We start from the raw sequence: 12,774 nt of genomic DNA, 5'->3' as shown, positions 1-12,774 counted from the left end.
TGTTTGTGCAGTATAACGTTGTTACAGGAACGAAACATATCATTGGGATTGCATTTGAAAATGATCATTTCTGATGTTGCAGTATCTGACTGTAGTAAGTAGAAATCTGTACTAAATGTGAACTAAAAAGTGCACATTTAGTTCAATTCCACCAATGCGTTTGAACGAAATAGTGTACTGTGAAGTGAATCGCCTTTCCGTGTCCTGAAGTTGGCCTCGAACAGTAGCGACACCTTCCGCGCGCTTGGAGGACGCGAGTAGAGTCAGATTCGAGCGCGTCGAAAGATGACGGTTGCCTATCTAGGCTTGCATAGTTAATGGCGGGTCGCCGGCCGCCATCTTGGACCTCGCTCGTTTGAGAAGCCGGCCGCCCGCAAAAATCCCAAGTTTTCCAAGTTCGCGTGGCTCCAGGTGTCCCGTATAAAAGTTACGCGGGCCCGTGGCGAAATTTGGAGAGCCAACGTGGACAAACTAATCAGGATTCGGGCCCGGAATGCGTTAGGTGAGTTGAAAATGAGGCAACATTAACCGCCCGAATGCTGGCGTGTGATTTCTTCTCGCGTAATTGTGTGCACGATTCGGGTGAGTGTGTGCGCGCTGTGCAGTGTGTAGCATCTTGAACCTCGTTCACGTCGTGAGCAGCTCCTAGACTCCGAGTAAAAAAAGAGATAAACTTTTCGTATCGTTGGATCGGGACGCACTGCGACCAAATGTCGTCAGCCCATTGAATTTCCCAAGATGCACACGTTTACCTCTGATCGAGGGTAAACCGAATTCTTCTGCTTCAATCAATATACACAAGTAATATACTCTTCTTGTCATGTACTTGTTAACGTTTCTCCTATTTCGGTTTGCAGCGCCTTTATTTATGCCTAATAGCAAACGCCAACTCACTTTCGCTTCATTCTCAAAGAAAGAAATTAATGATTCATTTTTTTCCCTCTCCACCCACTCTTGGCACATTATCGTATTTGATCGTATCCACTAAGATTTTCTTTGATCAGTTAACACAGCAGTAGCACACCCAATCTTAACCTTACTAACCATTAGTGACCACCTTGTAATGTATGCTCCAGTGATGATTCAGAAGGCATACCTATCCCAAGGACGTCAATCCACATTGATTAGCCCTTGAAATGAAAAATTTCATGCTCTTAATGACAACATAAGCTTGGAGAAAATTCACCTTCCATATTTCAAAACCTATTTTTTATCAGTACATCATTGGAGAAAATAAATAGACTAACGAAGAGTCACTCACCAGATTTCCTAAAATGCATGTTTTACTACCATGTTATTGTATAATTTGAAGTAGCGTTATAAAAAAGTGCTAAAAAGCTCATTTTCACTCAATTATGACTAATAATTCTTTTCAAATCATCAATACAGGCCTACCGTCAATTATTTGTCATTAATAGCAAAGTTATGTATAGAGAATAGCGAGTTAAATAGTTCAATGTAACGTCATAAATGTGTAATATATTTCGTTTTTGGGATATTGGCAATAAGATATCCTAACATTTTCTATCAATGTTCCAAACTAAAAGATGAATTGTCCAAGATTCGGCTGTAGGAACGTTCGATAGCTTGAATGTCTCAATGCTTTGCATAGATTCAAAACTTTTTTGATACGATAAATATGCCGATCAAGCTCTGCGTAACTTTACTGACAAAACTAATTTTACGTTTTTCAAAGAGGAATGCCAATAATATCGCATGGTTGAATTTTAATGTATTCATATATCACTTATAATATAGTGATAGGTAAGCAATTTTGTACCTTTTTCGTTATTGTATTGAAATATTTGAATAAACTTATGCACAGTATTGTATTTATATTCGTAGTTATGGGCTAGTGACGCTTAACCACATGGTTAAATTGCCCGTCTGTCGAGCGATGGGCCGGCGGCGCAGTTCGTTGCTTATGCTTTCAGCAGTTATAGGTACTGGCGGTGTGTGCACGTGGTTTTTCACTATTGATAACAATACTAAAATTTTTTGAAACTGGCATTTCTCATCTATCCAAATGACTTAAATTACATCTTGCTACCATTTTGTGCAAAATTGTTTTCAAGATACCTGATTTGTTACTAAATTTTTGTCAGTGTCGGCATCGTGATCTTGATCAATCATAAATACATGTTAATTTAAACATGGAGCATCAAAAAGATATAATATTAAGCTAATTCATTAATGGCATGATACTGTTGCATGAAACATCTACTCAAGTTATTCATAGGATTAATGTCAGGATTGATAAGTGATTATTAACTATTAACAAATAAAGTGCATGGCGCATTCCCATAATTTATGCGTATGACAAATAGGTATTGATATTGTTGTGTCATTTGCCTCTTTGAATAGGAATTGATAGGTGCATGCCTTCTATATAGTATAATTTTGAACATTTGACGATGTAAAATGTTTACAAATTCTTCACTTATCAAATACTCCGACAATAATGTATCACAGAAGAACCAAACGTTTCAGATTGCTGTAAGATAATGTTGCATGGTGGTAATTCCTCGAAATGATGACCAGTCATGATTTGTGGAAGTCGTAATCAACTGTGACGGCCAAAGGAATGATAATAAATGTACTCTCTATTTTCCTCTTTACTAAATTAACTGGTTTATTATAAAAACCTTTCAATATTTCATTTGCAGTTTATTCTTTTCTGTGAATAAAATATAGAAAGATGTAATTTCCCGAATGTCCACAGAATTCTGTTTGAAGTGTTGACATTTTCATTTTAAAATCCAATGTAATTTAATAAGTGCATTATCACAGAGGAAATCGTTCCAGCTTTCCAGCGGTGATTTAATTAATTTAATAGGTTTAAAATATGTATACACATTTCATCTAACGTCGCTATTTACTTTTTCAGGTCTACTTCTGCATTCATATGTTGGTAGCAGTAGCAGGGTGAGCGGTGGATGCAGCGCAGTTAGTAGCCGATCCTTTTGGCTCAGCGACGGTGGCAGTGCAATTAGTTTAGTTAAGAACAGTAACGAAGACGTCAACGATCTTGTGAAAATGGCGCTGCCAAGCAGAGCACGAGTTTATTCGGACATCAATTCACACAAGCCTCGCGAATACTGGGACTACGAGTCCTACGTTGTTGACTGGGGGTGCGTGCATTACTTTGTTACAACAGTAAATTATGTGCGATTGTCGCCGATGATAATAATCCTATACACGATGTGAAAAAATGTCTTTGGCTAAAATAGATTACATAAAATTCTCAATGTAATATAAGTACAGCATACCGGATGAAAAAAAATTACCATACTACTTCGAAGGTACAGATCATTGAGTAATATTCTTATAAATTTTTGAATCGATACATAACTTTTTTTATCATTGAATTTGTCAGTACAATGATGTAGTGCAGTGGATCCAAATTAAGTCTTGCTCACCTCAGAAGTTGCAAATTTGATAGAGTGGCGTCTTCACTGGTCAACTTTTGAAATTACTTTGATACTGTTTGACATTGCAATGTGCTTTGTAAAATGATCTATTGTTACATGGATTTATTTTTCACTTACAGTCAACAAGATGATTACCAATTAGTCAGAAAACTGGGCCGGGGCAAATACAGCGAAGTATTTGAAGCCATTAATGTCACAAATAATGAAAAGTGCGTCGTCAAAATATTAAAGGTACGGAATATGATACACTAAAAACTAAAGATAACTAAACCGCACCAAAATTGCAAAATTGCACCAAAATTGTAAAGTATTTTATTGAAAATCAGAGAAAGATATATGCTTTTAATTATTAAAAGAATTATAATTTATATTGACAATTTGATATTTGTGTGGAGAAAATTGCCCGATATTATAAAATTTCTTTTGTTTTTAAGTATGCTGCTTAACATTAAACTCACTTTTAGTATACCTTTATGTTTGTATTTCCAAGTACGAATTTTGAGTATATAATTTGGCACTGCTGTTTCGCATGTTTTCAATGGAGTGCTTGATTTTGTATTTTTTTCAACACATCAGTCCTACATCGTTGAGTAATATTCATATAAATTGAATAAAGTACACATTTTCCTTATTAATTTGACTGCTTTGGCGCTAACATTTATATATTACTATTTCAGCAGCAAACGAAAAGCTCAATTAGATTTTTATTTTTAGCCAGTAAAGAAGAAGAAGATTAAGAGAGAGATCAAAATTCTGGAAAACTTGAGGGGTGGGACCAATATTATCACACTACAGGCAGTTGTTAAAGATCCGGTTTCAAGGACACCAGCATTGATATTCGAACATGTCAATAACACTGACTTCAAACAGCTCTACCAGACCCTTACGGATTATGACATACGATACTACCTCTATGAATTGTTAAAGGTGTGCTTTCTCTCTTTCAGCCTAGTATAATCCTAAACTAGGTACTGATGATTGATGTTCATTATCAGTGTATAATTTTTCTCATTTTCACTAATCAACACATCGCATTTATCAAAACAGAAGAATAAGCAAGCAAAATTAAGTACCTATATTCTGAATTTCACTGTACTTAGAAACAGCGCTTCAAAATAGGTTATAGAAAATTTGATACAAATGTTGCAAACACCACTAATATTTAATTCCCAAGTTATGATTACTTTAGGGTAATCGATATTCCGATATATTTTGTGTGTAAAACATCGTAACTTCATCAAATGTGTGTGTATATATATATATATATATATATGTATATATATGTATGTATATATACATGTGTGTGTGTGTGTTTGTTGAATCAGCTTGTTATTGCATATAGGCTTTGGACTATTGCCATAGTATGGGAATAATGCATAGAGATGTTAAGCCGCACAACGTGATGATTGACCACGAAAATCGAAAGCTGCGGCTAATTGACTGGGGATTAGCAGAATTTTATCATCCGGGACAGGAGTACAACGTACGTGTAGCGTCTCGCTATTTTAAAGGCCCAGAGCTGCTAGTCGACTACCAGGTCAGTCTAAATGAACAAAAAACTTTAAAATAATGAAAATTTAATTTTGTGTCGATATTACGTCGATATTGTTGAAAGACCACGATTGTAATTACAGTTTCTGTATCTCTGGTACCACATAATCTTGAAATGTTATTTGTATAATGTCTCAATTATCTATTGAATTGTTTTCTGTGTAATATATGACTATTATTATTATTATTATAACATTATTATTTTATTTTTTTGTTATTCTAGATGTATGATTACTCCTTGGACATGTGGTCGCTGGGATGTATGCTGGCAAGTATGATATTTAGGAAAGAGCCATTTTTCCATGGACACGATAACTATGACCAGCTAGTGAGAATTGCCAAGGTCCTAGGGACAGAGGAGCTCTTTGAGTACCTCGACAAGTATCACATTGAACTAGATGCTCGTTTCAATGACATTTTGGGTCGACACTCGCGCAAGCGTTGGGAACGCTTTGTCCATTCTGAAAACCAGCATCTTGTTTCGCCCGAGAGCCTTGACTTCCTTGATAAACTTCTACGCTATGATCATTATGAAAGACTCACTGCGCGTGAAGCAATGGACCACCCATATTTTTGTAAGCTATTCCTCTAATCTTTTACAATTTGACTGAGCCTTTCAAGGAAATTTAACAGCATCTAAAATATCCCTTTGCACTCTTCTTATTTCAGATCCTATAGTAAAGGAACAAGGTCGGCTTACCATGGTGTCGTCGTCACCTACTCCCATGACGGGCTCACTGCCTGTAGTTGAGTAGCGGCCCAGGTAATGTCCCCACCATCTTAATTTAATTCTATTTTCACTGATTAGTACTATGCATATTGAAACAGAGTCTATTTATCTATTACTTGGTCACTAATACATTAACTTATCATATTTATATGCCATGATACTTTATAGTTAGCGAATAGACAACACATGTGCTGGATATAATATAAAACAAATGAACACAATTCTCGTCCCATTCTAATATTCCTCCAGAATTGTATATACTGTTGTAATAAATTTTTACTTTCGATGTAATCTGTAAAACTTCTTTACTTCATAATGTATAGTCTCAATTGTGTTTGCACGATTATCTCAATATCTAGCACAATTTCCAAACCAATTTTGATTTATTGTAATTGCTGCTAGCATATAGCTCAAAATAGATAGTCGATGGATAATGTATGATATTGCTTTAATTTGCGACCTATAGCCAAGGATTAAACATTCAATTTGTGAAGTTATCCTTACGAAATAACATCATTATGATTCTATAATAATACACTCGTTTTCCAATAATTAATGATGCATAATAAAATGTAATGCAGTCTGTTTGATAAAGCAATGAGCCTGCATAACATGAGGTGGAATTTCCAAATTATATTGTATACTTGAGCTCTGAAGCAATCACCTGCGATATCACTAATTTTAATATTTTAAATTGGATTCTATTTTTTCATTAAAAAGATTCTCAGCACAAAATAGATGACAAACATCTATCTACCTAACGCGTTTCAGCATCTAAGAGCAAATTGTTGTTGAGAATATCTAATTATCTTTTCAAGATTTGAGGATGCTAATTCTTTCAAATTAAACTACCAGTTAGGAATGTCAAATAGCTTCATTTCTGAAGAAAAAACTTGTACAGTAGACCGTTGGTTATCTAATAAAACTGCTTAGAGCAACTTGTATATGGAACACCGTCATTCAATCTTGCGTTGTATAGATCAGGAAATGTCTATATAGTTATTACATATTCAATCTTGATAAGTAATATTTCTGAGGGATTCGAGTAATCGTCATTTGCAGGGAATTATTATCTGTCATTCAATAACGAACGGTTCACTGTTCAATGTGTTATAGAAAATTATTTGGCGATTTTGTAAACCTAAAATTTATGCCTGTATGTTCAGTATACTATAAGCAAACAAACGCTACGTCAAGTAAAATATCACTGAACAATGTTTATAAAATTTCAAATTCTGGAAGTTTGGGGAAAATTTGCATATTATTAATTTAAATATATATGGGCACCCCAATGCAGGGTGTGATCATTCTCTATACTTGGGAAGGCGCATACAAATAAATAAGCCACTTGATTAAATCATAGCAATTACGATTGGAAGGCCTAGATAATCTGTAAACAATGAGCAGACATAAGCAATATTCAAGACTGCAGAATCTAATATTTAGTTTCCTAGATCTGTACAATAATCAATCTGCTATTTGTTCGGTGAATACGTAATTGTTTGCCAATTTTTGTGACTGCAAAAATTAAACGACTAAGTGTGGATTAAGCTTAAAATTATTTCCAATTTGACGACTTGGTTATGCCAGTGAATTGTATAATAATGCCTAGTGAATTTCTTTATTCCACATCGTTACACAGCGAGGGGTTTGTTGCAGATGACCACAGCGTGGCAGTGGGCAGAATGCCGGTACCAGTTGCGGTTTCCGGGTCGGCCGGGCTAGGGGTCGGGGACGGGGTCGAAGGAGGGGGAGGGGGCCCTATCGAAGAGCCCCCACCCCCCCAACCGATTTCCCAGCTTATATAAATTCAACACCCCTAAATTATCGAATAACCCCAAAGCTACTTCTGAACACAATAGAACATCAGACATACAGTATCGTCAACGTAACACCATTGCGCACCACTAGAATCCAGTTTGAGGCCAACGAGTCAGTTGAACCTTCAAATACAAAGACTATTCGTTATTTTAACTTCGACAGTGCGGAACTCACTCTTCAGATCCTTCGCAGCTTGTTCGGTGTTGACGTTGTTCAAATTTCTAAAATGTTGAAGATGATTGTGCGATGGATTTGCAGCGTCTTGTCATCAAAAACTAGCCGTAACCATTCTAACCAATTGTTAATCCTACTGGGTGTCTATTTAATTATGATAACGGTGTGCGGACTGTCTCTGTGGCTTGTGATACAACCGCTCATAAAAAAATGACGTCGCCAGATCACCCAATGAAGTCCTGATTTTTTCACAGATTGTTCACATTTACGAATACACCGATAGCTATAATAGGTCATTCAATTTACTATATTTAACGATGATAAAAATGTTCATTTATATCTGATATCACTATAATAGCTGAATAAAATGTTTGTTATAGCCAATATTTTTTTTTCAACATCTGTATACCTATATCCAACATATTAACTTTTAACGAATATAATTTTTGAGCATTACGAACTTCTTGCAGTAATATTTATGGAAAATTTAATACGTAGGGTAATATGCTGTTGCTGAGTATTCATGGATTAACTTAATTGCTTGTTTCATTGTGACAATTGGAGTGATCAATGGTAAACTTGAATTAATTATTAGTTCCGTTGCACTTGGTCGTCAATATGAAATAATATTATTGAAACAATTATTCTTTGTACACTCCATCTTCGTTTGTAAACTTAACGAACTAAAGCAAGATTCACCTTTTAAAACCTAATGTAACTAACGTACGTCAGCACGTAGTGTCGGTATATTTATAATATTATGTTATGAAAAAAAGATTACACTCTTTATTGATTGAACAATGAACATTGAATAATATCAGTTTATAATTGCAGCACATGGACTGCATTGATTGTTTTGAAAAACAATAAACACGTATTTTTAAAATGAAACTGTGAAAAAGTTGGAACAATACGAATAAAATTAATTGCTTTAGATTTTAGAATGATATTCAAAATTATTTGGCTTTAGTAATGTGTTTTATAGGTAGTTTAGTAGATGAAACTAACGTTATTGAAAGAAAGTAATTTTGAAGATACAATTTTACCAAAATAAAATCAAACCACAAGTAGCGGGATGTAATGCAGCTCTCATATCACACGCTTTACATCAACAACTCTTAGAGCCTCTGCTTTATTACACGCGGACAATACCTTGATATTTGTATCAAATTTCCACACATGTGGAACTATTGTGTTTAAGACTTGACATACAGAGATCACACCTAAGTACTGCCACAGATTAACAAAAATGAATACTAACCTGGATGAACGTCATATATATATTCTATATCAATGTTGAAAGATGAGGCGTCTTGCTTGCCAAAAGCAGGCCAGAAAGATAAATTCACATACTGGGAGTCTAGCATATCTTTCAACAAATCACATAAATACAATATCAAAATTGGCAACTTATATGTTTTCTGTTTATCCATCATTCAAACATTATTTTACTCCGTAATAAAAGGAATAGTAGTATGCAAATTGGAGGACGATAGTGAATAACTTGATAAAACTAAAGTTCCAAGCTAGGAAATTAAACTTACAACTACTAGCCACTTCAGCAGCTATTTAACCAGTATTTTCAATTCGGTTTATGGACCTGGCTAGTAGTTGCAAGATCGAAACGTTGAAGATATACATATTTGTCTCAGAAGTGTGTTGACCTGCCCTGAGCTGGTACTTAGAAAAAAATAATAAATTTTCAAATAACCATTTCATAAGTATGTACAATGCAAGGCTGGTTATCACACTAATTCAATACTTTCACATCATTACATAGACACATTATATTAAAAATAAGAAAAGCGTGCATGACCCTGATCCATGATTTTTATTAAACAACTTCAGTCAGCACACTTTTGATTTTCTATGATGAGCCAATTACACATATATTTTCACTGCATAATTACGTCTTAAGGGGTCTGTAAAGATGTTTATACCTATATGTAATTTTATCTATAATTTTTCGCCTGTTTGAATCCGATGGTTTATGATGTATTACAACGTATAATATATGTACGTCATTAATCGATTAATTTTTAACTATTCAATCGAGTCGTGTTCGACTATTTTTTTGGACTCGATTATTTGATGTACTAATTATTTTTAGTTTATTGCCCATCGCTAACGTACGATACATTGAATGAGAATATTATCGAGTGCATGTATTTGCTTTCAATATCTACATAGTATGTATCACTAACTTGTTTTGAGTAAAATTACGTGGATCAATGTACATTCTTTAAAATATATTTCTGCGTTATGTTATTTGAGTATTGTTAAAAAAAAAGTTGCGTTTCCTAGATAACATATCTAAGAACATACTTCGAAACCCGTTAGTTGAGATAACTATAGATTTGTATAAGCACATTTGGGTTCAGACAGGTGATGTGATTTAGTTTCTAAATCAACTGCGTAACTAAAAAAGATAGAATTATATAAACGTATATGGTTTTCTTTGCATTAATTTATAATATACCTATCCAATTTGATATTGTCGTAACTAAAGTATTTGGGGCACATTAAATACATGATGAGCCAAGAGCATATGAAAAACCAAATAAATAGTTTGCAATATTTCTTTACTTAAATTTCTTATTTAAACTTGATATTAAAATGATACTTGCAGTGTCAATGTAAGCTCATGGCTTGTGGCTAATGTTGTAACTCTTGCTTGTACCATTGGTAAATCAATGGTACTTGTAATTTTGGAGCCCCAGAGGAATAGATTACAGTATAGAAATATTCTAACAAATTAAAACTTGTAATACATTTTTACATTAAAGTACAGCCCAAGTCATAATCTTTCCTAAACTGGCACACTGTTTTTGCCAATGCACGATGCTGGCCATATGCACATATACACCGACACACATGCACACGTCCTGCAAACGATTCCGAACATTGAACAATTATAGCGTATTTACTTAATTTAACTACATTTTTAAAAATGAAGTAATCTGTAAACGCGAATTCGAATAAAACCTCATATTACTTGCTGGCACAGTGTATGAATTTCGTAGGTATGGTAGCTAAATTATAGTATCAATGTTCACACGTTAATTTATGGTTATTGTGTGCTTGCGATTTGTGAACCGAGCAAGAATTAGTACTCAGAATTGTTATAAACTGAACAGTTAGGTGAAATAAGTCAAAACCTATGTCAAATATATCATTGGCCCTTGTGTGTCTTTTGCAAAACAATGTGTGCAATAGCATCCCAACACAACAATTGCTATGGCAAAAACAGTGTGTAAATATTCGTTCTCCCCAAAACCTCTGTTCATATGTTAAGTTTACAATAATCTAGTTTAGTTTTATAGAAAAGAAAAACAAAAAAAAACTATGATTACTCTATTAAAGAAAAGTAATTAATGAAAAACTGAATAAATGGATTAATATTAATCGGAAGAGTCGGTATGATTATTTGTGTTTGTCGCATATTTATCGAAAGATATAGTAAATATTATTTAAAAATAAGTAGTTGAACTATTCAACGTAATTCGATTTGATAACAAATAGGAATAAAAGTAAAAGAAAAAGAAATCCAAGAGAAACTCTCTCGTGTCTCATATTCTGTATTTCACGACAATGAAGAGAGTATCTTGAAGATTGATTTCAATATGAATTTTTTCAAATTCTCACAGTTGATAAATCATTGCTTCGATGAAGAGTTGAAAATGATAATAATAAAAAAAAGAAATACTGACTAAAATACATGATTTTCACTACCACAGCTTTAAGATTTTAGTTACGTTACTTTTGATACATTACAAATGCGACATACAGGCCTTGTATAGATCAAATATAGATCATAAATTACACACATGAACTAGTGATAGCAAAACATTTTTCACACCATCGCATTGTACTAGGTGATCAAAAAATGTTTCATAAAATATTGTAAATACTAAGTGTATTTAATTTCTTGAACATGCAACATAATTCACGTCATTTTTTTGAACTTAGCTTTAAGACAATAACTGTAACAATGTTCCCAAGGCCCGTGCAGTTTCGGAAAAGTCATGTTATGGGTAGTATTTTGTACCTATGCTGCATTATTCAACCTTTGTAATCTATCCCGTAACTAATCTTGTCTTTGTCGAAAATTAAATCCTTGTTAAGTAAATACGTAATATAACAAATGTTTTCCAACTTAGGCAGGAAAATATACATGCATACAATAATACAGCATTTTTGTGTCCAAAATTGTAATAATGCTAAACTAATGATAATGTATAGGAATACAAAGGCAAAATACAATTTTGTTTCTATATATACAAAACAAAAAAAAAAAAAAAAAAAAACGAACAAAGAACACGACCATTTGTCTACTTACCGATTTTTTTTATATTCATTGCTATACCCTATAACTGTGGATGATTCAAGAAAACAGCGTGTTTGTCAGCTATCATTGTGGTTATTTAAACCTGGTTTGTAGTCTAACTGGATTCGGTCATTCCAAATACCATCTGTATTGTAGATAACATGTGTTGAGAAACCAAGTAACGAACCAAGTTATTCATCATATTATTTTTTTAAATAATGATATATATATAATTAGGGTGGTCTTTAATAGGGTTGTTTTTTAATTCTTATGCTCCTAGGTGCTTCAACGCTTTCAAATTGTTAAAAAAATAATTCCCTCAAAATTTGAGCTCTCTATACAACTATCTGATAGTACGCTGTGTGATCGAAGTATCTCATGGAAATAACATGGGAAAACTTTTTTCTCAGTATATATTTTATTATAAGAGTAACTGCAAGGTTTTAGTGGGCATTAGTGCTAATATTTGAAAAAATACACATCATCATACCAGGTAATCTAGAAGAATGACACTTCCTCCGAACAAAAAAAAATTAGATTTTGATGATGATTTGAATTTTTTCTTTGATAGTAGGACTAATGCCCACTAAAACCTCACAATTGCAGATTTTCTGACCATTATTAATCTTAGAATAAAATATATACTGAGAATGTGTCCGAAATATGTGTATTTTAGATAGGGAGGTAAAAATCTAAAAAATTAGGTAATTGTTTTTGAATTATTTGAAGTTGATTTGGGG

At 33.6% G+C, this 12,774-nt stretch overlaps 1 protein-coding gene across 4 annotated transcripts; it reads left to right on the top strand.

The window, feature by feature from the left end:
- The first annotated feature begins 319 nt into the window (after nucleotides 1-319).
- On the top strand, nucleotides 320-8,091 carry LOC124415980 (casein kinase II subunit alpha). 4 transcript variants are annotated; one of them, XM_046896763.1, is made up of 9 exons: nucleotides 322-502; nucleotides 2,491-2,596; nucleotides 2,888-3,131; nucleotides 3,551-3,662; nucleotides 4,146-4,358; nucleotides 4,774-4,968; nucleotides 5,206-5,557; nucleotides 5,652-5,745; nucleotides 7,372-8,091. In XM_046896763.1, the coding sequence occupies exons 3-8, from the start codon at nucleotides 3,037-3,039 to the stop codon at nucleotides 5,735-5,737; spliced, it is 1,053 nt and encodes a 350-aa protein (XP_046752719.1). In that variant the 5' UTR covers nucleotides 322-502; nucleotides 2,491-2,596; nucleotides 2,888-3,036; the 3' UTR covers nucleotides 5,738-5,745; nucleotides 7,372-8,091. The 4 variants fall into 4 exon arrangements, with proteins under 4 accessions (XP_046752723.1, XP_046752719.1, XP_046752721.1 ...); XM_046896765.1 differs by lacking the exon at nucleotides 322-502 and adding an exon at nucleotides 525-801; XM_046896767.1 differs by lacking the exon at nucleotides 2,491-2,596 and having other exon boundaries at nucleotides 320-502.
- Nucleotides 8,092-12,774: the final 4,683 nt, after the last annotated feature.

Source organism: Diprion similis, chromosome 2 (genome assembly GCF_021155765.1).
Source record: "Diprion similis isolate iyDipSimi1 chromosome 2, iyDipSimi1.1, whole genome shotgun sequence".
Classification (NCBI taxonomy): Eukaryota; Metazoa; Arthropoda; class Insecta; order Hymenoptera; family Diprionidae; genus Diprion; species Diprion similis.
This window is presented reverse-complemented; position numbering and strand designations above follow the sequence as displayed.